The 27,950-nt window shown below is 40.8% G+C and overlaps 1 protein-coding gene across 5 annotated transcripts in view; it reads left to right on the top strand.

Moving 5' to 3' along the window:
* The window catches only part of QKI (QKI, KH domain containing RNA binding), a 155,063-nt gene that overhangs the window by 39,994 nt on the left and 87,119 nt on the right, over positions 1-27,950 (top strand). For all 5 annotated transcript variants that reach the window (XR_010025374.1, XR_010025373.1, XM_063124463.1 and 2 more), the window contains exon 3: positions 20,318-20,434. Coding sequence is in view for 3 of the 5 variants with exons in the window: in XM_063124463.1 (XP_062980533.1) it covers positions 20,318-20,434 (117 nt within the window). In the remaining 2 variants the exon portion in view is untranslated. The remainder of the gene's footprint in view (positions 1-20,317; positions 20,435-27,950) is intronic.

The following is a 27,950-nucleotide window of genomic DNA, read 5'->3' as shown; positions in this document are numbered from 1 at the left end:
CTAACCCCGGTTAGATTGAACAAGATAAGTGATCAACATTCAGCAAATTGTTGGAGAGGATGTGGGGAAAAAGGAACGTATTTACATATGTGGTGGCAATGCAAATATGTACAAAGATTATGGAAGATGGTGTTCTCAGAAATTGAAGAAATAGTGGGAATGAAAATAGAACAAACACCAAAAATAGCATTGCTGTCACTATTTGAAGATATAAAGTGTGGAAAAGGAATTATAGAGCTGATATCGAGTTTGTTGGTTGCAGCACGATTGATGATAGCTAGGAACTGGAAGATCCAAGGGGAATATTCTATTGAGGAGTGGTATAAAGTAGTATGGGACATAGCCATTAATGATAAACTGACATGTAATATTAAGTGGAGAAAAGGCGTAACTAAAATAAATGAGTTCGAAGGAATTTGGAAACAGTTCCTAGTGTTCGTGTTTACTAAGGGAAATGGGAAACCACCATCAGAAGAAACGATTAGATTTTGGACTCAAGAATGATCCCGAGGTGGGGGGTGCACTTTTATGTTAAGAATGAAAATGTTGTAGTGTGATAAGGTATATGTAATAGTTTTTGATATTTGTACTCAACAATTATTCAATATGTATGAAGCAGATATTTGATGTATTTCTTTTTCTTATTGTGTTTGTTTCAATTATATTTTGGAAATGTTCATTTATGTTTATATAGTGTTGAAAATGAATAAAAATTATTAAAAAAAAAAAAAAAAAAGTAGCAGTTAAAGCAGTTAAATCAATTAAAGCAGGAAACAAGAAATAAAATATTAAAGATAAAACTAACACCCCTCCTAATTCTGTTTTTTAAATCTAATTTTTAAATTGGAGCTGGAAAAATCCCAGATGCCTAGCTGCCTCACCTCAAAATATTTTGTGCTTTTCACTTGGAATTTTTGACACTGGGGTTGAAAACATGGTCTTGTCCTAAACGTAAAGGTGACAATGTACTTGCAGGATGGAGCTAGAATTTTTTCCAATTTTCTGGGGAAAAAAGTGTTCTTTCTGAAATGTTCTGTTTTTTTTCTGGGCCTTCACAACTCTAAACTGACCTGGTATAAGGCAGCTTTCAGTGTTCCTTTGTACCAGCATGCTTTCTTCTGTGGGCAAGTAGTAGCTTCTAAGGTAGTTTCTCTGCTGTGGCACCCTGGCTGTGGAATGAGCTCCCTAAGGAGGTTCACCTGGCCCCCCTACATTATATTCTTTCAGACGCCAGGTGAAGACCTTTTTATTCTCTCAGCTTTTTAACAGTCTATAAACTTAATTTCAATTTTACTGTTTTAAATTTGTATTTTAAATTTGTATTTCTGCACTGCTGCTGATTTTATTCCGGTTGTGCTTTTATATTGTATTTTATATCATGCTTTTATACTGTTTGTTTTATACTTTGAATAGTTGTAATTTTTGTGAACCCAGAGAGCTTTTCGGCGGTATAAAAATGCAATAAATAAAGTAGAATGTAGCTTAGGAAAATGGTATGTTTGCCCAGGACAAGGAGGCAAAGAACTACATCCTATTTCCTACCAGTGCAGTCCCAAAGTAATTCTATGTCCTCTCTCCTGTGATTGTTTTTAACTTAAAATGCAGGAGATCCATTGATACACTGACAATCTTGTCTAGTTTAGTGCTATAAATGAATCTATTAAGAGCATTTCAGTTGCCACACACACACACTTGTGCCTGCTGCTAGGTTACTGATGGTTTATAATAGCTAGTGATGGTTTAGTCCCATATAGGTAGTTATTGGCCCTGCTGGCAGCATACTAGGTAAAATACTTTAGAAAGCATTGACAGGGCAGACTGAGTTGTCCCTTTTAATATATGGAAAGCTGATCTGTCCCATCTGTTTTTGCAAATGCTGGCATTACTATGACTGTCTTCTTTATTGATACATTGTAAGCCGCTCCAAGAGCCTTTTGGCTGAGGTGCGGGATAAAAATACTCTAAATAAATAAATAAATACTAGATGAGGTGAGTTTTTCCTTCAGACAGTGCATTAGGAATCCAGGAAGTAAACAAGCTGGGACTTACTTACTTTTGTCCTATTTGTTCATAAGGGAGATGAGAGGCCATGAATACCTGGTTTCAAAATGTGCGTTAGCTGCTGGGGATTTTTCTCTGTGGCAGATGAACATGATCGGTGTGTCACTTGCTTAGGTAAAGAGCACATCCCTGACAATTGTCAGTATTCTTATCAGCTGGGTGATAGAGCACTGAAACTTAAATTGGACAAGCTAACTACGTACCTTATGGGAATCCAGCTTGCCTGTATAAGACAGCATAAGATCAGACTCCCACCAAAAAGAGAGCCTACCAAACATGATCCTCAGGGTCCATTTTAAATATTCTGTCAGTCGATAGTGCAGCAAGTAAATGAGTACTTCACCTTGTTGGAAGTGCCACCTGTCAAAACTGTTTGGGGGTTGCTCTCTGAACTGTCCAGAATCAGCTTGGGAATTGTCAAAATTCCTGTGAGCTGTCCATGCATTGGACATGCTAACTTGATATATTTTATATCCCCCAAATGCCTCCATCTGAGGCTTGGTTGTAAATAGGACATTGATTTTGGAAACAATGGAAAATAGTTATATATCTGCTAGAATTCACTTACCAGGGAGCTCAGCAGGGTGGATAAAAATCAAGGTGGATAAAAATCAATGTTTTTGGTTTTTTTTTATTTTTTATTTTATTTAAATCGTATTTTTTTTAATAAAATGCTTTTTGAGGAAAAATCTATCTAAAGATAGTTTTCTATTTAAGATACATTATAGTCCATCATGAAAAGGATTAGTTTTTAATTACGTAGCATGAGGCTGTTTAAATTTTTTGGGAAATGAATTCCATTAATCCATTCACAATGTCATGCTGTTCCAGAGGCTTCTGTAAGATTATTTTTCTCCTTCCAATAAAGTACAGCAAAAAAGTTGTCCAAGTATGAATGATTAACCTATTAAACTGGAGATAGTTCACCTTGCAATAATTTCATAATTATCTGTGATGTGTTTTTAATAGTATAACCAAATCAGTATATTTTTATATAAATGTAAAACTAATCTGAAAAGTTTCTATTCTAGAAATGAAACCTTCATCTGGTTGTAAATATTAAGATTATACCAGCAAGAATGAGTCTTTGGTAACTCTGAGTTGTGTAAAATATAGCGAGGAAGATTGCACTTTTGAGTGGGGGGGGGGAAGTCAAATGATTAAATCAAGTCTTTCTGAGTAGTGATTTAAATCATGATTTAAATCAAATTGATTTAAATCAAATCCACTAAACTAAACTAAGCTCAGGTCTTGAAAAAGAGTAATAATCAGAAATGAAAGCCAATCCCTTAAAGTTTTTTAAAAACTGAATTTCTGATTCTTAAAGCATATCATATGGGACATGCAGCTCTTTGTAGATTGGTACACTTGTTACAAAACAATTGCCAAAAGATCTGAGGATCTAGAATCTGTATGGCGTAACTTTTCACTTGTCTGGATACCCTTACTGTTTAATGTGCTTGACTTAGTCAATTATCCTATCCAGTAAATTTATTATCCCCATATAAGAACAAACCTGTCATTTACTAGTTGTTAAAATTATATATTCTCAGTCAAAATACCAGAGGCTTCCAGTTAGTTCAGAAGATATTTAATTATTTTTATTGCTAAATTCATAAAAAGTGTTGGTAGATTTGTTTTTCTTACTACGTCTTAGCACTTTCTCTGACCTAGCCATTTCATGCTTTAATTTGAACTTGCCATTGTCAATAAAAAGCAATACCAAAAATATAACCAGGTGCTCAAGTACCTGGTTACAGTGCTTAAGGAAGAAAAGGAATAAGTTGTTTACATAAATTTTAATTTTAGTTTTCTCCATAAATGTACTGAATTCATGTTTTAGACTGAAAATTGCAGTACTAGTAAAATGAATTGTTAATTGTTGTTAGTAAGTCTGTTCTCTGATGTTCCTTTGCAAAAAGTTCCGATCTTGCAGACTTTCAAGGGTTTATTTGTGCCACTCTCTTTTGATGCATTTAGGGTTTTTGCTCCTTGGTGTGTATTCATGCAGGGTTTTGATGGTGCATTGGATGCGTCCTGACTAGGGAAGCCTGCGTATCAAGTTTTGTCCTGATCCTACAAACTTCAAAGGGTTTATTTGCGCCACCAGCTTTTTGGTACAGCCAGGGGTTTTGACTCCTTTTGACGGTGCATTGAGAACGTCCTGCCTAGGGGAGGCTGTGTATGATGTTCAGTCCCAATCCTGTGTACTTCCAGCGCTTTAGAGCCACCACCCCCTTCTTGAAATGATGCTGGAAGCGCTGAATTAACTTTTCCACTCTCATTAGAATATTGTGGAAGGTTAAAACGGGCTGTTAAAATGTTATCAATGGATAAAACAGTGCCACTGCTCAGGCGAGAGGACTGCAGTAGGATGGGGTGGAGGGATGACTCCGATATTGCACAGTAGCTTAATAAACTACTCACAGTAGCTTATTTGTCTGATCATGTGGGGGATAACAGTAGCTCATTTTCAAAATAACCCATCTTGTCTTAAAGTGACGTCCAAACATGGCCTTCAAGTACATGTGTTCTGTGATCATTTAAGCCAAGAATGGGCAAACTGCAGCCCTAATGCCCTCTGTTTGCAATCAGTTAAAACCATCTGTCACTTCCCTAGCAACCTGCTGTGTGGGAAGAAAGAGGGAGAGAGAGAAAAGGGAGTGGCAGAACCCACCCACTTTTGGCTCTGTTCCAGCTCACCACTGGCTTTGGCCCTGCCTAATGTTCATATGCAGACTCCCAATACCCATGAGGAAATGCAGCCATTGGCAGCCCGAGTTTAATCTTAAAAGAATTCCTACAGTGATGAAAATATATATTCAAGCATGCTGAGAAAAATGGCACAAATCTTGGATTTACTTAAATATTCAGTGTTGATTTATGCTTTATAAGAATTAAAAGTGCATCTTCACTGTTGCTGCTCCCATGGTGAACAAGTTATAAAAAGTTTAAAACTACAAAGTCAACAGGCCAGTAATTTTAAAAATATTTTTACTGTTTTAAAAGTTCTTGGTTTTATTGTTGCAAGGTTTTATTGTTTTAATTGCTGTACATTGCCTTGATTGCTTTTTTTTAACAGATAAGACTGTGGTATATAGATGTTTATAATAAATAAATAGCACAACAATAAAAGTGGCTCTATAGTAAAAGCGTAAGAGCATAAAGAGTAGGATAAAGAACAATTTAATCGTGAGTTTAAAAGGCTTGACAACAACATCTGTTGGCTAAAATGATGTCTGAGTAGGAGCCAGACAAGGCTATCCTTCAGAAGATGGCACATAGATCAAGTCCCCACACCTGAGGGCAGGCCCATACTCCTCAGTCCCAGGCCATTTTGGGCTTAAAGGTAGGCACCAGCACTCCAGCTTGGAAATGGACTGGGAGGCAATGCTGCTGTTTAAAAACCATTTATATATGTTCCCATTGTCTGGTCTTAGGTGGTAGTCAAGCAGATTGGTATTGGACAAACTGTAGTTTCATGGCAGTCGTGAAAAGCAGCTTCAAGTACAACAGAGTGCTCATGCCTGAACTGGAGATTACTACAACATGTAAAACTACAGCCAGGTCAGGCCTCTTGAGGAGGGGTTGCAACTGGTACACCAGCAACAACTGGTGGGAGGCGTTGTGCACTAGGGGTATTATTTTGGTCTCCATTGGCAAGTTTAAACCCACAGTGTCCTCAGATGGGTAACCAGATTCTTTAGAGATAGTGCAATCTAGAGATGTGAAGACCCAGGGGGAAGTGGGGGGTTCCATTTTTTTCCAAGGACTGTTTTTGTTTTTTGTTAAAAAATTGAACAGTGTTGGATTATGCACATTTACGGTCAGGAATGCACAATCATGACTCTACTCACATGTTGGGAAACTGAGCATAAATGTCTATCAGTAAAATATGCTTTATCTGTAATTAAGAAATGTAAGTTATAACTATGTTGCGAATCTTACAGAGTTCATTAAAAAACCGTTTTTCCCCATGGCTTCATTATTTCCAGACAGTTTACATCTAGTCTTTCTATAAAACTATTACATATTTTTCAGAAATCATTTTGGGCAACAATATATAAATACTTTGTCTTAAATTCTAAAAGAAATATTTCATTCTTGATAGTTTGGGTTTTGTTCTCTAGATGCTGTAGCAGTCATTTAACATAGTTCTAATCCATTCAGGCAATAATTACAAATTTACTGTCTCAGTTTACTTTTAAAAGTTTTTAAATATAACCTTTCCTATTCTGGAAAGGCTAGCTTCAGGTAATTTCTGGGGTTGCTCTAGGAAGCGCTAGTGGTCATTCGTGCTAGCACAACAAAATGAGTGCTGGAAAACTGGATTTTACCCAAATTGTGCATTTGTGTTTTAAAATGCTTACATATTTGATAATTAAAAGTGTATGCTTGTTTACGTTCTGAACAGAGTGGGGTACACTAAGGTCTGGTTCTGATGTTTCACTCTTGCACATTCTCTTCTCACTCCTCCCTTTGCATACTACAGTTCCTCCCCTTGGTAATTATAGTTGGCCTAATTCAGATGCCATGGCAAACAATGGATACTGCAAGTTGGGAAGTGATAGAACTGGAATACGTAATGGGAGAAGGGTGCAGGGTGAAACCTGAAAACATGTTCCTTACAATGCAACAAAGGTTTGGCTCTGAGATCTCAGCCAGGCCTAAGTCTTGAGTGTTGTAAATTCCATTTGTGAAGCTACTATGCAAGTAATTTAATATGGGATTGTGGTTGGGTTTGGAACTGAGGGTGTAACTACATATTATGTGTGGTTCTGTGATCCGCACCACATCTCAGGTCTTTAGGTAAAATAAATCCTCAGACTGGGGAGTGGGGAATAATAATAATAATAATAATAATAATAATAATAATAATAATAATAATAATAATAATAGCAGCAATATTTATGCATTGGTTCTAATTTGAAACAAACCTTGAACTAGTTTACAAATGAATAAAAACAAAAAATACCATATACATAAACACAATAGTATCAAGGTTCATGGATGGGAAAGCCAAAGCAAACAGATAAGTTTTCAGTAAACACCTAAAACATGCATTGAGGCCTGACGTACCTCAGAGGAGAGATCATTCCATGGGGCGAGCACCACTGCAGAGAAGGCCTGTCTCCATGTCATTACCAAATGAAAATTGGTAGGCCACAGCATGGAGAACAGGGCCTCCCCTGAAGTATGTAGTTTCCTGGGGGAGTTCATATAAGGGGAGACGTTCCTTGAGGTAACCTGGTGCTGAGTTGTATGGTTTTGTACACTAATACAACAACCTTAAATCTACCTTGGCAACATTTAGTGCAGGCAATAGTATGTTCACATTAAGCTGCACTAGTTGTTAACCTATTTGTTTCATTCTGCATTAGCTGCAGCTTCTGGACCAGTCTTAAGGGCAGGCCCATATAGACCGGATTGGAATAATCCAATCTTGAGGTTAATCTTAGAACTAGATGCAGCGTATTGTTCCTCCCTGAGAATGTGGTGATCTTTGAATAAGAATAAAACATGTTTAAAAAACCCCATCAGCTTGAGGGTTTTATGGTGACTGATACTATCACATGGTGTGTAATAGCTCCACACTTTCCAAATGTATTACATGAATTTGCACATAGGAATTAGCTATACACAAAACTTGCTAAAATCAATGGGTCAATAGTGTACCTGTTTGCAAGTGTGAAGATTGTTTCTATGTAGTTAAAAGAACTGATAAATACAGTAACACGGAGTCTAGAATGCATGTGTCTTGATGACAAATAAAGGCCTCTGCTTTGTGGTTGTGTATCTAGTGAAGTGGTGTGAGCTTGGTAAAGAATGTCAGCAGGCAAGAGTTAGAAGAGTGCTAGCATAGTTGTCACTGAGGAAAGGCAATAAATGAGATCAGAGCTAAATATATGTTTGTGACATTCTAGCAGCTGGCTTAAGCTCTGCTGTTTGTTGCAGGGGTACATTGGCCTTAAAAAGGAAGAGAATGCATTGTAGCCCACGGAGGGAAACAGCTGGTGAGCTTATCACTCTGCTTACTGACAGTGAAGGTCATGCAATTTGTTGAAATAAACATAAATGGTGAGATGCCTTTATGTTCACTGTGTAACTATTATGAGAAATAAGTTCCACTGTAAATGGTAAATACATTGCTTTGCATGTAATCTTGTAGTTTATTCAAATAACTAGATTCCGTTTCTTTGCTGTTCTGTAGTCTAAAACATAACCTTGCTCTAATACACAACCTGTGGTCCATATAACCCACCCCTCCACCATTTGATTTATTGTTGTAAGTTAACTTTTTTCAAATTATTGCTAGAAACTCTTCCCTGGCATGTAAAATAGACATATGTGAGTTGCATTACTGTGTTCACTTATTTACATGCATGTGCTCTAGAGACAAGATGTATCCAGTATCCCCAGTGGCAATGGCAATTGAAGTGTGTGTTTGGTGGTGGTGGGGGCAGCAGAGGCTAACCACCCCCTAGAGGACTCTCCCTCACTACAAAAACTTCTCATAGACATCATCATTGATTTGCTTGCGAGGCTGCTTCCTTGAACTGTTACATTGCTGGCTGTTCCCTTCCTGTCGAAGCCTGTAGTCCAAGAATGCCTTCTCCCACCATCTCCAATGACTGAGGTCATTGGAGGGCATGCTCCTGGTGGTTCCACATGGACCTATGGCCTGATTGCAATCCATCAGGAGAAGAGCCTCTAGTGTAGTGGACCCTTCTCTGTGGAAACCTGTTTCGAGAAGCCTTCCTCAACTGACTAGCCACAGTTTTTCTGGTTCCTTTGTTTTTAAATTGAACAATTTTAATTTGTTTTTAAAATCTTTTACTGTTTATACCCTATGTTCACCGCTCTGGAATCTCTGTTAGATAATTGAGCGGTTTATAAATATTGTAAATAAATAAAATAAATAATAAATAAATAAAATACTTACATTTTAAGGTACAAATGGTTTGGCTATCTAGACATCTTTCAAAAGTTGTGACATCTCAAAAACTTCCATTCTTATGAGCAGGCTCTGGGGCGTTTAGGGGGTGGCAGCCCCACAAAACCACTTTATGGGGACAATAATTACGTTATAAGGTACAACAATGAAACAAGCAGTATCTGTTGGGGAACAGTGTATGTGATTCTAGCTGTCCAATCTCACTGACTTTGTTGGGGCTTAACCCCTCTCAGACCCCTCCAAAAAAGGGGTAATGGGGACCATGAATTATGTCATAAGGTACATGGCTGAAACTGGTACCACCGTGTAGGGGCTGCCTTCCTGCATCTTAAAATATCCAATCTGACTGCCAAGCCCAAATCAGACCATTCATTATGGTTGGAGCCATAGCAATTCTCTTTGCACAGAACTGGAACTTTGCATATCAGTTCTGAAATTATGAACTATCTTAGCAGTAAAAATAAAAGTAAAGGATTATTTTTTCTATGGGTTTTTTTTTAAAAAAATTATCAGTTACTAGCTGATATAACTGACATTGCTCGGGCAACCTAAGATATGTCTGCAAGGTAATCTTCTAAAATAGTAGGCTGGCGTTAGGCCTGTGAGTTAACTTTTAAACACATTAAATTGCTCAAGGCATGCTGGGAGTTGTAGGCATAAGCTGAGGCTAGAATGGAATGGTGGGCGGGGTTAGTGGCAGTTGGAGAAAGTCAGGTAGAAGGGGAACAAAAACAGTGAGAGGTCAGGCAAGTGAGTTCTGAGTAAGAAATGAGAGATAGCGACTTAGTTTGCTCATAGTGACCTGGTTTGCTAACCTGTGCCTTATTTAAAATCAACCATTCTGCATGCCAGTACTATACCTCCCAGCATACCTTTGGAAGCCTGCAGTTACCTGCATCCTCTGAGAGGCGCTTCTCTCCTCGTTGCTGGTCCTTCTCCTTGATAGAGCGTTGATGAGTAGCATCGCCAATGAGTGGAGGTAAGCGGCTGTCAGTGGTCATGCCCAGCTCTGGTCAAGTCCTGCTGGGACTGCCTTGGCCCACACTCCTTGCCCATCAAGTGCTCCATCAGGAGCCTGTACTGAAGGGCTGGGCCAGGCCCCTGCACTGTCCTCCTTCGTGGGGCCTGTTTCTGGGCATGCACAGAGTGCCTCCCCACCCTCCCTCTCAAGGGCAAGAGCTGTGCACGTATTTGCCCTAGATTCAGAGAAAACAGCGATATGAGGACGGGGTGTCTTTGAGCATGTTCAGAATTTGGCCTCACAAAGTCATGCTTTTGTCACGCTGTTTTATCTAGTTATGATTTTAAAACTACGCACAGCAGGTGAGAGGAGGCACCGCAAATGGATGCCGCCCATTTGTATGGGTTGTTTCCTTTTATGTGGAATTGGGTTGACTGCTTGAGACGAACCTTCGGAGCCTGGGTTGTGAAAGGCATGCAGTGGCCACCCACCTGTGCACTCACACTGGCCTCTAAAAACCAGTAATTCTGGCCTCAAAGGCATGCTGGGAGTTCCACCCAAGGCATGCTGGGAATTTTAGGTATAAGCCTGTTTTTTTAATTAACTTCTTTTAAAATACTTAAAATCCAAAATTTCATATTTTTAGATTTTTCTGGTACATTGTACTGCCAGAACTATCAGCGTTCCAACTCATCTAACTCATATGGAAGTGGGTAAACATTTCTGGACATACATCCCACACACATACTTTCAGCTTTATAGGTAGAGATGGTAAAGACCAATAAGAACTCCCTATTACCCTCTCCTTCTTCAAGTGCCCCCCTATCACCTATCACCACTCATTCGGTAACTTTGTAAGGTAATGGTATATGGAACCAACACAGCAACCAAAACTAATTAAACTATTAAACTATTAAACTATTAATCTTCCTCCTCACTGCAGTCTGTCTCATTTCCTTCATCAGTATGTATGTGTATGCCTGTTTCATCGTCTTATTTATTTATTTATTTATTTATTTATTTATTTATTGCATTTCTATACCGCCCAATAGCCGGAGCTCTCTGGGCGGTTCACCAAAATTAAAAACATTCAAAGTATAAAACAACAGTATAAAACCATAGTATAAAATACAATATAAAAGCTCCACCAGATAAAAACAGCAGCAGAAGGAAGAGGAACTGTTATGCTTGGCTATTGGACATTGCTGTGGGGTGCTAGGAGCCAGTAGAACAGTGAAAGCAAAAACTCATTTGACAGCAGCAGTAGATCCTCTGGTCTAGCTGCAGAGCAAGAACATGGCTGGCAGAGTCCTACTTGGAAATTTCTCTCATAGAGACCCTGGGGAGAGAACTTGAAGGCTGACATTAACTCCTATAACTCATATTAAAATTTGAAAAAATAATCTTCTCATGTGCCCCACTTATATGCTCCCATCTTTTGCATGAACATCAAAACAAAGAAAGTTTATCAACAGCAAAAACCAACGAAGAGTCTTGTGGCACCTTAAAGACTAACATTTTTTTTGTGGCATGAAATATTATTTGGAATGTTCAGGTTTATATATTATTTATTATTTATTGCATTTATATACCACCCCATAGCCGAAGCTCTCTGGGCAGTTTACAAAAGTATACAGTACATGTGGTGGTGGTATGGAAATTCTAAACAGTGATGTCAGAAGGAAATTAAATGCAGAAAAAATTGAATGAGAAAGCATTCTTTTCATTAAGTACTTCACAGCTGCCTGCTCTGCAGGTGTATTTCCTTAAAAAACCCCCCACCACAACCTGCTAGTGGACAAGTCAACAACTCTGGGCCACACACTGCAGTACTATCATACACTAATCTCTCTCCCAGCAATCAGTGTCATTTATTGTATTTCTGTATTGCCCCATAGCCAAAGAAATATGGGGATAACAGCCATAGACTTAATTTGTAAAGCTGTTGTAACCCATAGTCAGCCACAGTGCCCCCCTCCCTGTGCACACAGTGATCTGGTTTGCATGATCACTGTGGCTTAAACAAGCCATGGAGGCTTGTTTAATATGTGGCATGCGCAAGTCCCCATTTACCTTAATTACCCGCCCAGTAATTGTGTCATCCAGACAACCCTCAAATAATCCACGGCTTTTTGGTTTTGGGGTGGGGGTGGGGGTGTTTCTCTCTGAAATAAGCTGTGCTGCCTCGGTTTGGATGACATGCCAAGCTGTGCCCAGATGGGTAATTAGGCAAATGGTGCCTGGCATGCGCCATTGCTCAAATACGCAACTGTGGTTTGTTTAAGCCATGTTGATTGCGCTAACTGGACTGTTATGGGTATAACATTGGCAGGTGGTTTTTTTTAAAAAAAAAAGTTTACAAATGCAGTAGCCCCCTTTTTTGCATGAAATAACACCTGAGCTACAAAGAATGTGAACCCTGTGCTATTCCTGCTAGCCATTGTTTGGGCCTCTCTATGCAATTGCCCAGTCACAGCTACATTAAAACTCTGTATTTACCAACTGTTTTCTATAGATGGTAATCACTATTCTGTAAGGGTAGAACAAAGGGGAGAAAGGGGAGGGGGCAAAATGAGCCAGCAAGTTCCTTCTGCAGACAAGTCTTCACTGTATCTCTGTGGCCAAATCTTGATCACAGTTGTGATTTCATTCATTGACTAAATACACTGAATGGTGTTAACTGGCTCATTTCTCCCAAAATGTTAGAACAAAACGATTGGCCATTTCTCAAAAAACGATTGGAATGTGTCTCAATGTTTTGCCTCATATTTTGTGTTCTACAGGAGTTAGAGACTTTCTCTTTCCTTTAACTTGAAAGTGGGGGAATCTGGGCTAGCTAGTGGGGGGCCTGAGATGTTGCGCTGTGAGTGACAACCTCCTTAGCTCTGTGATTAATGTCTTCCACATGAATTTACTCAACTATTAAGATAATCTAAGAAGCGTAAGAGTGTTCCATGGTCATTATGAGAGTATAGGGCCTTTTTAGTTGTGGTACCTTGTGTTGAACTCCTAGACCCATCTCAACTAATCTTCAGAAAGAGACTGAATCATTGCTGTTCTTTTCTGCTTTTAATGTTACATACTACTACTACTACAACATTTATTTCTTACCCGCCTCTCTGTTTGGATCGAGGCGGGGAACAACAGTAAGTATGAAATACATATTCAATAAACAAAAAACCTACGGTTTACAAAACAACGTTAAGGCTGTACAGTTTTCAACTAAGCACCAAAAAGCAGGGAAATTGGGAGTTAAGGCCCACAAGCCTTAACGCCACATCCTCCCTAAGGAGGCAGAAAGTACCAGTGAAATTCTCATTCTCCCAAAGCAGATAAACCATGAGGACAGGATGGAGAATAGGATACGCAGAGGTGACTGTGGGGTTGTGGAAAACTGATGACAAACAACTTAGAGCCACCTACTTCTCTTTTTTTGTTTAGAGCAGCCCTTCCCCAACCTCGTGCCCTCCAAAGGTGTTGGACTACAACTCCCATCATTACAAGTCAGTATGTCCCATGGTCAGGAATGCTGTTCTGTATCCTTACCAAATACAGGTGCTGCACACAATATTTTTTTTCTCACACACATCTCGCATAGAGCAGCACGATTGATAACAGAAGGGGCACTATTTGTTGGAGATGTAGAACCAGAGCAAGGGCTAGCATTTTTAACTTTTGGTCAATACCCTGCCCTTCAAAGAACCAATGTTTCCCCCCCCCCCCCCCTCTTAAAATGTGTTCATACAAAATATACTGTTCACTCCCCACAATACGTCATCTCATCAGAGGAGCAGAAAAGGATTAGTTTGGTTGTCTTGAACTCCTTTCAGATGAAATTAGTTTGCAATCCTATACCACTTGGGAGGAAACTCTAGTAAACTCAGCGGCACTGAGTTCTGAGAAGACATGTATAGGAGCCAAGTATAAGTTAACCTTCTCCAGCCTGGTGCTCTCCAGATGTGTTGCACTGCAACTTCCATGTTATGGTGAGGACAAAAAACATTTTCTTCAATGGTTTTAAAATAATCCTTACACATGAATCTGTTAGGTGTTAGCTCTGTCTTTGATCTCACAATGCTGAGCACGTAAGTAAAATCCTCTGCGGTCACAACATTCCTGATCATTGTCCATGCTGACAGGGACTTTTATGAGTTGAACTTCGAAACATCTTGTGATCTACATTCTGCCTGCCCTTGCTCTAGAACAGCATTCCTCAACCAGTTTTCCACAACCCCACAGTCACCTCCGCATATGATAGCCTGCTTCCCTCTAGATGTTTGAGAGTATAAGTTGCAGCATTCCTGACCATGGGACATACTGACTTGCAATGATGGGAGTTGCAGTCCAACACCTTTGGAGGGCACGAGGTTGGAGAAGGGCTGTTCTAAACAAAAAAAGAGAAGTAGGTGGCTCTAAGTTGTTTGTCATCAGTTTCCACAACCCCACAGTCACCTCTGCGTATCCTATTCTCCATCCTGTCCTCATGGTTTATCTGCTTTGGGAGAATGAGAATTTCACTGGTACTTTTTGCCTCCTTAGGGAGGATGTGGCGTTAAGTCTTGTGGGCCTTAACTCCCAATTTCCCTGTTTTTTGGTGTTTGGTTGAAAACTGTACAGCCTTAACGTTGTTTTGTAAACTGTAGGTTTTTTGTTTATTGAATTTCATGGCTTTGTGTAACGGATGACCAGATATCTTTTAAAGCTCAGACATGCCTATTACACATGACTTGAAAGTCACATGTAATACGCACATCAGAGATTTAAATGAATTTTAAAATACTGCTTCCCAAAACTGCATTTGCCTTTTATGCTGCAACCTTACACTGTTCGCTCACATTGAGAAATCCACCCAAAAGGTTACGTTCTTTCCACCTGGCTATCCCAAAGCACCTATCCCATATGACTTGGGTGTACTTTGGGATTGGCAGGTGGAAAGAAGCTCACCTTTTGAATCAATTTCTCAATGTGAGCTAACAGTGTAAGGTTGCAGCATAAAAGGCAAATGCAGTTTTTGGAAGCAGTATTTTAAAATTAGTATAACGGATGACCAGATATCTTTTAAATCTCAGACATAAAATGAAGACGAGGACGAAAAGGACTACATGCCCTAGACTACTTCAACTACTGGGGGTGGGGCACTGAATTCTATGATTCTGTGAATCTAAGTCTACAGTAACTGGAGGGTGCCAGGTTGTAGCAAAAACTAGGTCCCTTAACCATTTCTTTGGTGTGAAGTAATGCTTTGGGTATAAGATTCATGGATGTATATTTAGAAAACGTTTTCCTTTCATACAAACATAAAGCAGATTTAGCTTATAAGAAGGTACACAGAGAAAGTTAAATATTTTCTATGTACAACCAAAACAATTCACCTTCCTTCACACCAGAATTTTTTTAAGAGACCTATATCTGTGTTCAAATTCAAAATACACACACACAAATCTATAAAAGAAAGCTTAACATGTAGTTCAGCACCTTTTAAAGAAACACACACTACCTGAAGAAGTTTAAACTCATGGCAGATAGGCCTCCTCTCATTCCTAGTCTCAATATTTCTTTCCATAAAGTTTAAACTTTATAAGAAGCTTGGGTGTGGAACTGCCACCCCAAAGGAAAGTTTGCCATATATTCTTTACTTTGAATTAAGGAGGATGCACCAGCACTTCAAACTCAAACACCCCCCCTCCCTCTTCACAATCACAGACATACAGCAAAGTCAATCCTTCTATCAAACCCCTACCTGAGCCAGCCAGGTTTTCTTTTTCCTTGGAGGCCAGGGAAGGGCCTCCCTCCAAGCAAGGCAGATCATTTCTCTCTCCCTCCCTGGCCTCCTCAGCACTGTGGGGAAGGAGAGGGCCCAGACAGGGCCTTGGCTCAACTGCAAAAGGAAATGGCTGCTAGATGAGCCAGGCGGCCATCTTATTTCCAACATTCCAATCTATCCGAGACAGGATGGAGGGGGGAGAGCAACGCAACTGAACATGCTCTGCTCTATCAGGCCTCCATTGACTTTAATGGGGCAAAGAAATATATTCATTAAAAATCAACAGAAGTGAATTTTGAAAAAAGAAAAGCCATTCCACCAACTAGAAGACAGGGGGACGAGATCCTACCACTGGATTGAAGGGTAAGGGTCCCAATTCGGAGCTTTTAGTGTGCAAAAAAATGGTCGCCACCCAGAAGAAGAAAGTCATTTTGAGCCAGAAAGGCTTTCCCCACCTTGGTACTTTGAACTGCCATCCTGCCCTCAATATTTCAGCAATGTTCTTGAAACACGCAGGGTATGTAAAACAAGTATTTCTTTCTGGCAGATCTCATTTTCAAAAAGATTGGTGAAACATTTTTCATTTTATGAACATCAGAATGACCCACCCCCAATTACGGCCTTAACATTGTGGAATGCTGTATGTACTCTTCATCCTTAACACAGGGAAACACTCCTGTGTTTCCATGTAAATATACTGATTAAAAATACAGTATACATTGTTAAAACATCCTAAAAGCATACTAAAAGCTTACTAAAACGTTGTTGCTATGTTTATCCAGCTTTAGTTTTTAATTGTGTTGACTGTTTTGTTGTATGTTTATACTGTTGGCCACTTTGATAAGTGGTATTAAGAAGTAAGATACAAATATTTCAAATCAAAATAGACTTTATTGAATGGCAGCTCTTCATGCTGGATTGAAAGCTGTTACAGAAGATCTCCCAACTCTCTTTAGCAGGTTTTGGGGAAAGGATTGGGAATCTGAGGCAAGGCAAGGAATTTCAGTCAGAAGCCTTGGATTGGGGATGTGGTGCAGGCTAGAAAATATTTTCCATTTCATTTTGAATCCCCTTCTGATTATTTTGTACATAAATAACAAGGCCATCTCTTACAGAAATGATTTGCCAAAGATATCTGATAATGCAACCTTCTAACTGGATATATTAAAGACATTATTAATAATGCCATAGCTTTGTTAAAAACACTGCATTATTATATTGACCCTGAAAACCATTCAAGACGTATGCATTTGATCTGTTGAGCTGTTTCCTGGTTAAACTCTCCAATTCTTCTGTACATAGGTTATTAGAGGTGAATAACATGGATTTAACGGATTTAGTAATTCATTCCAAATCTCCTACTACATTTTTAGCCGTTGTTTTGCTTTAAACCCCTTTTAAAGCATGGGAACACCTGCTGCTGTATAGAATACTCATTTTATCAAGATCACAGGGATAATCTGGTTAGTCCAGATTAGAGAAGCAGTGATAAGACAATAATCCAGATTCTTTGGAATTGATTACCAGTGAAATTTCTGGCTAAGATAACAAGGGATATATATGATTGATGATTCTGAAAAAAGAAGAAGATATTGCACAGCTGTTCAACATCTTAGAACAAAGAGAAAGGAAGCTCTGTTAAGTGGTATGTCTGTTTCCTTGTGATACTATTGATGTTTGCTTGGATTTCACATTTGAGAGAAGGTTGGCCTTAAAATGTTGTGCTTTGGTTTGTATAAGCGCCATCACTTAACCCATGTTTGTTTTATGCTTATGGTTTGGTCTTGTGCTCAGGGAAACAATTGGGAATGTAATATGAAGGCAATGGAAATGGTTCGCTACCATTGTCTTAATATTTGTATCAGCTGTATTCATAAGCATACACACTGTATACCAACTTAACTTGTATTCTGTTCCTGTCATTCAGTGACATGTTAAGTGAGATAGTCTTCTTTTCTTCAGCTGTAATATTGGATTTAGTCCAGTATGATTTAGGCACTATCACACTTACTATAATATAATGATATCTATGGCCTTAGCTAGACAGGGCTTTATCCTGTCTAGCTATAGGACTCTGTTTAGATCATGCCACTTACTGTTTAAAATAGGAGTTATCTCAAAAGAATTGGCTTTGTGGTTTCCTTTCTGAAGAATGTTTATGTTGTACCTAAAGTAACTACCATGATAAAAGTAAACAGTTTTTCCATGTTCTATATTTTCTTTATCTAAAATTTCTTTTGTGAGGCAGTACTGACGTAGTCCAGGAATGAACATTTTTTGTATCGCCTGAATACATAAATGTTATGAATGCGTACAGTTGAGAACAGTTGTGAGTTACTGCTTTCATTATGTAGCTTTTTGACTCTTACATATGTGTCTTCGAAAGGTGACAGTTGTAAACAGCTCAATGAAAATAAATTATTTGATCTGACTGGATTATTCAGTACTATTTAGAAATATTTCCTAGATCTAACTTTATAATTCAATGTGTGCCTTAGCTTGTTTTTTTTAATAATAATAATAATAATAATAATAATAATAATAATAATAATAATAATAATATATTAACAAACGAACATCTGCTAACTTCATAGTGTAACCCCTCTCACTACTTATATTTTGTTTTTTTAGTTGCTATTCCTTTATTCATAGAGCACAAAGGGAATTGACTACTGGTTTCTAGTTTCGCACATGTCAGGTATAGTGAAAAGATTTAAAAGTAGGATTATTTTCATTTGACTGACATTTACGAGCTGTCAGAATAAGGTATAAAATTGACATAGTTCAAGTTTGTGTATTAAACTGGGAAAGACAGCTAACAGATGGTTCAGCTTGTTTAAATTGTTCTTTAATGTGTTTTCCAAAGCTCAGCATATAGCGAGGCAAAAAGTACTGCAGGGAAAGTAAATGTAACAAATTCTCAAGAGTGCTTATCAATGTAGCTTGTACTTGGTAAAATCAGGCCTGATGGAGCAGGGATGGGGGAGGTTGCAACATTTGGCGGGCTTTTGTAACCAACCAACCCTTGTTTGCCAGGATTCCTCACCCAAGAGGTGCGGTCTTGTCCTTGGCTAAGAGGTTGGGACAATCCCCACTCTTCCAGCTGCAAGCTAGTGAAGGGAAGATTTGCTTTTGTAATTACAGTGCACTGCCAGGGTGCTCAAAGTAGCTCAGTTCAGAATGATTGTAGGAGCAATTTCCCTCCCCTCCTCCTTGAAACTCAGCATGATTGCAGGGATGATGGCCTTGACCCCCTTTCCAGATCCTAGAATGGGAAGAAGGCTGAAAGGGCAGGGGTTGTCTTGCTTACCAGAAGGTAAGCTAGCAGAATTCTGGACTGTTGGTAAAACCCTTTAGAGGAAACCCCCCCCCCCCCAATTTCACTCTACATCACATTTGACTAATGTGGTTGTCAATTCTGGTTGTGCTTTTTATACTGTATTTTGTAATTGTGCTTTTAACATGTTGGTTGTTTTATTGTGGTTTTAATTTTTGTGAACCGCCCAGAGAGCTTCGGCTATTGGGCGGTATAAAAATGTAATAAATAAATAAATAAATAAATAAAATAATGCTGCTTAGACTTGCCCCGTGCAGTGATTGCAGCCACATGGGGTGTCAGTTCAGTGGCTAGGATTCTTACATACTATTCTATGATCTCTTTTTGGTTGTGTTGGCTTGGGAAAGACATGCCTATATTTAGTGGGTAGAGTGTCAATATTCATCTTTGAGAAGTCATCAGAAAATTTCTCCGTTCACATAGTAAAGCCCCTCATCTCAGTTTGGTAGAAGGCATTGATTCAATTTTTGAACAGGGCTAACTAGCATGCTTATAGCTAGCTTGTTTAACTTTAAGTATTATTTAAGAGAAACATATAGGACAAATCCTACTTGAAGAAACCTTACAGGGCAATCTTATCAGACGGATCCAATGCCTCCAACATACCCAAGCTCTTGCTGGACTCATGCGTGCGGGGTAGAAGTGAGGGAGAAGCAGTGTTTTCTCTCCCTTCCCTTCCTGTTCTGAGTGGCATGGGGGCTTGACTGAGTTTCCATCCCTTACAAACAATGGAAGGAGGGAAATTATTTACACCAGCTTTAGGACTGATGTAAATTCTCTTCTGTGTTGGGCTACGTTTGCTAACTGGGAGTGCTTTGGATCCACAGGATCAAAAGTCTTTCTCAATCCACCCCAATTATTCCTTTGTTGATGTCAGGGCCCCAATGTTTGGGATGTAAGGGATATGGACGTTTCTGTGGGGGCTTGAGGAGGTTTCCAAGGTTAGCTCCCCTCTCTAAGGGTGGCCCTTTCTATCTGAGCTCAGTGGAGATCTGAAGAAGCCTATGGGCCCTGAGACGGCCTCCCAGAGGCTATAGGATTGTAGCCTAAATATTTTAAATTTCCTTTTTTTGAAATCCTATTTAATAAAACCTCTTGTTTAGAAAAACTAATTTTTATCCATCTTGAAGCAGTAATTCAAGACAAGGTTTTGTTAATATGGCTACAGTCATGCTGTTATGTGAACATGTAGTGTTTCATTTGAGGCAACTAAGTTGTTGTTTTTTAAAAAAATTTCAGTTTAACTTCGTTGGAAGAATCCTTGGGCCCAGAGGGCTAACAGCTAAACAACTTGAGGCTGAAACAGGATGTAAGATAATGGTCCGAGGCAAAGGGTCCATGAGAGACAAGAAAAAGGTAAGATCTTAAAAGATGAGCAGCTGTTTGTCAGAAGAGCTTGTTTACAGATGAATAGGCACAATTTCCTAAGGCATAATATTATGAAGGCAGTAAAATTTTGAGTTACCATTCTTATCTTAACTTTTACAATGGATTATAAAACATTTTGCAAAAATTAGCAGATACTTTTGCATTCAAATTGTTTGTACATATGATTATTTTATGCAGGTTGAAATAATATTGAGTCTTCAGTTATGCTAGAAGTATGTATGTCTGGATAGAAAGAACTCTGAAATTCTCATGATCACAACTGCCTACAACATCTGTAACCTCTTTCTCCCCACCCCCTATGCCATGGGTAATAACTTGTGAATGTATTAAGTTAGGGTAATGGAGAAAAGGATTAAACACTATCTCCTGGAACAGCCTTCTTCAGTCTGGTACCCTCCAGACACCCAACAGTCCCAGCCAACATGGACATTGAATTGCAGCCCAGAATATCACAAGGGCACTACATTAGGGAAGGCTGTCTCAGGAAACCACTTTCCTGATCTTCAAATCCATGTGGGCAATACTAACTAATTTTTTAAAAAAGCTCTGGGCAATTCTAATTGTGGATGACTCGTAACACATCTTAGTAGGGCCTCATATGATACATTCCAAGTATTCCAAGAACATCACATTTAATCCTTTCGACAGGCTTGAAAGTAGGCAAATAGTAATATTCTGATATGGCAGATGGGGTTGTGGTGGAGTGGGGTTTTTAACAGATAGGAAAGCCAGTAAAACCAGTATGGCCCGGAGTTCATATTGTTGGCTACTATGCTGTTATAATATGACTAGATTGTTCATTGCTCACTTAGGTAAAGAGCACAAAATAATTTCATTTTCTTCCCCTTGAGCATGCTGAATGCAAATTTGTCTCTTGTAGAAAGACATGTGTCATATTTTGAGAACAGAGCAAATTACAAACATCCAGCAGGATAAAATAGAAAAGAAGGTGATCTTGGTGGTTGATTCTGGTGAGATATAGAGATGTGAATTTTTGGAAATTTTGAAGCAATTGGGGGGGGGGATGTTTCCCCCCTGAAAAAATGAAAAATTTTGGGAAAATGTTGGGGAGGGGGAATGCAATATTAGCACTTAGGAACATAAAATGTAATTATGTACAAGTTGGTTTGGCATAAAATAATTATATTTGTTATATTAAAAGTACAGTGTATTCAAACAATTATTATAAATTGAATTTTTTTTTAATTTTTACTTTTTTGTGTGACAAATGGAGCTACAAGCTCCTGAACTTTAAGGAACACCTGAACTGTAAGGAGCATCTTTGATTTTGCCAGTTTACGAGGAGCAGGCAAAAACAATAAAAAAAACCACAATAAAAAAACACTGAAAAAGCTATCAACATTAGTAACAATATATATATATATATATATATATATATATATATATATGTTTCCACTAAGACTCAACAGTGTCAAGCAGGCATAAAGCACACATTCCCATAAAAACTGAGAAAAAGGAAGGACCAAGATTCAATGAATATTCATGAAATTTAATCCGACTGATTTTTGAACTATAGCTATCACCATCAGTTTCGGTCTCTGCTTCAATGGCAGTGCGCCCAAGAGGTAGAATTGCATCTTGCTGTTGTATTTGAGAGTTGTAGTCTCAGTTTGCAACCTAGGACTTGCTTGTCCTTAATGCACCAAAATTGTAATAATCTGATACTATACATAGTTTTTAGAAATTATTTGGAGAAGCAAATACATAAACAGCTTGTCTCAAACATTTTATTCATCATGCTAAAATAAAACATTCCATAATCCATTTTTTCTTACTCCCCCCACCCCCATTTTTTCCAATTTTCCAGGAAAAAAACAAAAAAGTATTCGGAAAAAATGGCGGCAGGGGGATGCTCCCCCCCAAAAACCTTTCTAGTTTTTTTTTCAGACCTTCACATCTCTAGTAAGATATAGGATGGAGTCTCTTGAGTTACAGTCTGGATTCCAATATTGATGACTTGTCAATTCCTGGCTCCCAGTATTAACCAGGTTCAGATGACACCCTTTAACCCATGAGTTCTTCTTCGTGGTCTCTGTGCATCACACTTAATGGGGCTCTGCGCCTGCGCGGAGCCTCGATCGGACTTTTAATAGCTGAGAACTTTTGGGCGGGAACTCCTCCCCCCACCGTCAGGGCGTATATATATGATGTTCCTGCCCACTCCCTCAGTTCCTCTTCGACCGCCGCCGCTTTCGCTTCGTCGGGACTAGAGTGTTCATACTCACCTCTGCTGAGATTCTTCTTCGTTTTTTCTTCGTCCGTTTCTCTTCTTCCTCCTTTTTTCTTCATCTTCTGGAAAATAATTACGAAAAGAGGAATAGAAAATTAGACGGGTAACGTTGCCCATAGCGTCCTTGAGTGCATGGCCTCAAAGGCCCCGTTTACAAAATGCAGCCAGTGTGGCAGTAAATTGCCGCCATCCGACGGACACAATCTCTGCCTTCTGTGCCTCGGAGAAACCCATATTGTCGAGTCCTGCAAACATTGTATGTCTTTTTCCAGACAAGCAAGGAAAAACAGAGCGGACAGGTTAAAATCTCTTTTGTGGCAAAAAGCCCTTCAAACAGTCGACGCCGGGCGTCAACTCAATATGGCATCCATCGACGAAAACACCGCGTCTACATACAGTCTCCATTACCTCCTCTGGTTATCGAGCCTATCTTGACCGCATCGGAAGGAGAGATTGTGGAATTACCTCCTCGCAACCGAAATCCGACCTCGGTCACTCGAACCCGAGAGACATCACCAGACCAACCAGTTCCACCAAACCAAGCAGCTTTTACTGCTTCTCCTCGGAACCAACGTACTCCACCCCGCTCACCCTCGCATTCCCATTCCAGAGATAGGGAACGGCATGCCTACCAACGACCGGAACACGATCCATACCGTGCCCGCTCCAGGTCACCTCATAGAGACTGGGATCGTTTTTATGAACATTACCCTCCACATCATCTTTATGATTATTGGAGGGGATACCCACAGCGTCCAAGCCCGAGGTACCAGGATATGTACTATGAGCCTTTATCACGCGTACCCAGACCGAGGTCTTCCACGCCTCCTCCACCAGTACCACCAAGAGGAGCATCACTGACCGCCCCCCGTAGGGACCTAATATCCCCACCACGGGACCGACCACTCCAACCTCCACCGCACCGTCAGCAGCCTCCACCTCGAGCTACCAGACATGCTTCTCCTCTATCAGAGGAAGACTATCAGTCCGATTCATCTTCGACTGCATCACCCGCTCCATCCATGCCGTCCCCAGCCGACACGGTACCGACAAAGGGCAGGGTATCCCCGTCGGAAGAACTTGGAATTTTTTCGGACCAAGTACTCCGAATGGCTCAAAGCCTAGGCATTGACGCCCAACAACAAATTGAACAAGTTAAGGATCCCGTATACGACGCAATCTATACGGCTTCCGCTGTGCCAGTATCGGTTCCACTCCTTCTGGCTCTCCTCCAAACTATCCAACAAACTTGGGATACCCCAGTGACCATCACTTCGGCATCAAGACGGCTCGAATCCATGTACAGGGTACAAGAGAAAGATGCCGCCTTCCTGTTCTCACATCCCCGCCTGAATTCCATAATAGTAGAATCGGCACAAGGGAAAACACATAGACAGCACAGTGCACCAACCGATAAGGAGGGTCGAAAACTTGATGCTCTCGGAAGAAAACTATACTCTACATCAGCCCTTGGTCTCCGAGTTTCTAACTATGGAGCAATGATGTCCAGATACCAACTTTTTCTCTGGGACAAAATCGGATCCCTGTGCGACTACCTCCCTGAAGACCAACGGGAGCTAGCAAGGGTATTTCAATCAGAGGTGATGAAGCTTTCCCGCCACCAGATAAATACGGCTCGCCACCAGACAGATTGTCACGCAAAGTCCATGGTCGGGTCCATTGCACTGCGCCGCCATGCATGGTTACGTTCCGCAGGCCTCACTCCCGAAGCCAGGACCAGAATCGAAGAACTTCCCTTCGACGGAGAGGGTCTCTTTAATTCTAAGACGGACGACCAGTTAGATTCTGTACAAAAGGCTCGAACCACGGCAAAAAAGATGGGAATCGGCCAGCCACCAACACAAAAAGCCATCAGACCTCGTAAGTGGTTCAGGCAACAAAACCCCTATTATAGTAGGCAATTCACAGAGCGCACTCCATGGTACCAACCACAACAACAACGTAAACAGTACCAAGCCCCTAAACCGAGGTCATACTGACCCACCCCAGAGACGTCATCTTTGACGGTCATTTGGTTGCGCCCATGAAATTTGGCAACAGGTTAGCCCAGTTTCGTCATGCTTGGGCCTCCATTACTACAGACGCATGGGTACTGAACATTATAACAAATGGATACCACTTAAAATTCAACACCCTACTGCCACTCGGAATCATAAAGATTACCCCTCCCACACAAGTCCTCAAATTAGAAACCTCCACTCTTCTCCAAAAAGGAGCTATAGAACAAGTAACCACCGATCCATTCTCGAGCGGTTTCTTCTCCCGATATTTTACCGTCCCCAAAAACAACGGAGGACTCCGCCCCATTTTAGATCTTCGCCCCCTAAACAAATTCATTTCAACCGAAAAATTCAGGATGAACTCATTGGGGACAATCCTACCCCTTCTACGGCAAGGAGTATGGTTCGCATTCATCGATCTCCAGGATGCATATTTTCATATCCAAATACACCCCAATCATCAAAAATACCTCCGCTTCGCAATCGGGTCACAAGTCTTCCAGTTCAGAGTCCTCCCATTCGGCCTCTCCTCTGCCCCCAGAGTCTTCACGAAATGCATGGCCCCCGTATGTGCATTCCTCAGGACTCAGGGCCTCGAAATTTACCCATATCTGGACGATTGGTTAATCGTATCGATCAAGAAGGACAAGCTCCAATCCGATCTCAACTACACCCTTCGCCTCCTGGACAACCTCGGTCTCTGCGTCAATTCCGAAAAATCCAACCTACATCCTTGCCAAACTATACAGTTCATCGGGGCGCAACTGAACTCTCAAAAAGGAAGAGCTTATCTTCCCAGAGACAGAGCCACCAAACTTCTGTCTCTCGCTTCCACAGTTTTTTACAACAGACACACAACTGCGCATACCATTCAGAGACTACTAGGCCACATGGCCGCAACCGTAGCTGTGGTAGAATGGGCACATCTCAAAATGAGACCCACGCAACTCTGGCTACAAGAGGTTTTCGACTTCGAGTCTGACGGCCGTCGGATCCGCCTCTCCATCCCAGACACCATAGCTCGATCCCTACTCTGGTGGATGGACATATCGAACCTAACTCAAGGAATTCCATTCCTGACTCCCTCTCACACAAAGACCATCACAACAGACGCTTCCCTCACAGGATGGGGAGCCCATTGCAGCACCCTCCAAGCTCAGGGCCGCTGGTCTACAACAGAGACACAATTCCATATCAACAAATTAGAACTCCTTGCTGTTTGGAAAGTGATGATCGCATTCGAGTTGATCATAACAAACCAGTACATACAAATCCTAACGGACAACACATCCGTTTTATGGCACCTAAACAAGCAGGGAGGCACCCATTCGCCACCCCTCGTCAACCTCACTATCGAAATCCTGACCTGGGCCATGTCCAGGAACATTCGGCTCAACGCAGTCCATATTGCAGGTATCTCCAATACCCTGGCAGACTCCCTGAGCCGTGCGTCAAAGACATCCCACGAATGGGAACTAGCAACCGAAGTTCGCCATTCTATATTTCTCAAATGGGGACAGCCCACCATAGACCTGTTCGCCTCCCCACAGAACACTGCATGCAGCAAATTTTGCTCCAGAGTATGGCACCGTGCGTCACTAGGGGACGCTTTCTCACTCCACTGGTCCGGGACATTATTCTATCTGTTCCCACCTTTTCCCCTTCTCACGAAGGTCATAGCGAAAATCGCCAATGACAACACAGATGCCATTGTCATCGCACCGTGGTGGCCACGTCAAACCTGGTTCCACACACTCCTCCGTTTGGCACAACGGCACTATATCAACCTTCCGTTACAACAATGTAACGGAATGTTCCGTTACAACAATTTAAATGTTGTAAACCGCCCAGAGAGCTTCGGCTGTGGGGCGGTATATAAATGTAATTAAATAAATAAATAAATAAATAAACACAACCTCATATCTCACACTCACAACATGGTTCATCACCCAGACCTCAAAACCCTGAAACTCACGGCATGGAGGATGTACCAGTAACCTCGATACCTACCCGGGTCCAAAGAATCCTTGATGCCTCTAAAAGACTTTCGACAAGGCGCTCATATGCTTCTAAATGGAAAGCTTTCCAACAATTCACATCCAACAATTCACTTGATCCACTCCATTGCCTAATAACGGATATACTTCAATTTCTGACAAACCTCTTCGACTCGGGACTTAAATCTTCATCGATTAAGGTATACTTAGCAGCCATATCGAACACTCGCTCCTCTGTCGATGGTTACACGCTTTTTCGTCACCCATTAGTGCGGTCTTTCCTTAGAGGTCTAAACAACCTCGCACCCCCTCTCAGGGATCAAGCACCAACATGGGACCTACCACTAGTTCTAAAGATACTTACCGCTCATCCTTTCGAACCTATGGCATCCTGCACCCTCCAACATCTCTCATGGAAGGTGGCATTCTTAGTTGCCATAACCTCAGCCAGAAGGGTTAGTGAACTTCCAGCTCTAAGGATCAACCCTCCTTACCTGACATTCCACAAGGAATCAGTGTCCCTGCGACCGGACATCTCTTTCCTTCCAAAAGTCGCATCAGATTTCCACATCAACGAGGCTATCTCTCTTCCAGTCTTCCTTCCGGACCCGTCTTCTGACCTGGAAAAACAATTACATTCATTAGACGTTCGTAGAGCCGTGGCGTTCTACAAAGCTAGAACCCAGCCCTTCAGATCTTCACAGAGACTATTCATCTGTTATGGCGAACCTAAGAAGGGCACACCAGTCTCCAAACAACGTATTGCTACCTGGATTCGACAAACGATCCAACTAGCATACAAAATTGCAAAAAGGGACCTTCCACCTACAGTGAAGGCCCACTCTACACGGGGAGTAGCAACCTCTACCGCATTCGCCAGAGGAATTCCCCTTATTGACCTTTGCAAAGCAGCTACTTGGGCTTCGCATTCCACATTCATCAGACACTATAAGATGGATGTCCAAGCAAGATCCACGGCTCGCTTTGGGAAAGCTGTGCTCTCATCAATTCTACAGTGAGACACCGACCCGCCTCCGGTAAGTCAGCTTACTAATCGCCCCATTAAGTGTGATGCACAGAGACCACGAAGAAGAAATGCAGGTTGCTTACCTGTAACTGTAGTTCTTCGAGTGGTCATCTGTGCATTCACACTACCCTCCCACTGTCCCCACTTCGGTGTCAATACCTCTCTATACCGATGATGGTTCTCCTGA

The sequence above is a fragment of the Elgaria multicarinata genome, chromosome 4, assembly GCF_023053635.1.
Source record: "Elgaria multicarinata webbii isolate HBS135686 ecotype San Diego chromosome 4, rElgMul1.1.pri, whole genome shotgun sequence".
Lineage (NCBI taxonomy): Eukaryota > Metazoa > Chordata > Lepidosauria > Squamata > Anguidae > Elgaria > Elgaria multicarinata.
The sequence above is the reverse complement of the archived record's forward strand: the minus strand, read 5'-3'. Positions and strand labels throughout refer to the sequence as shown.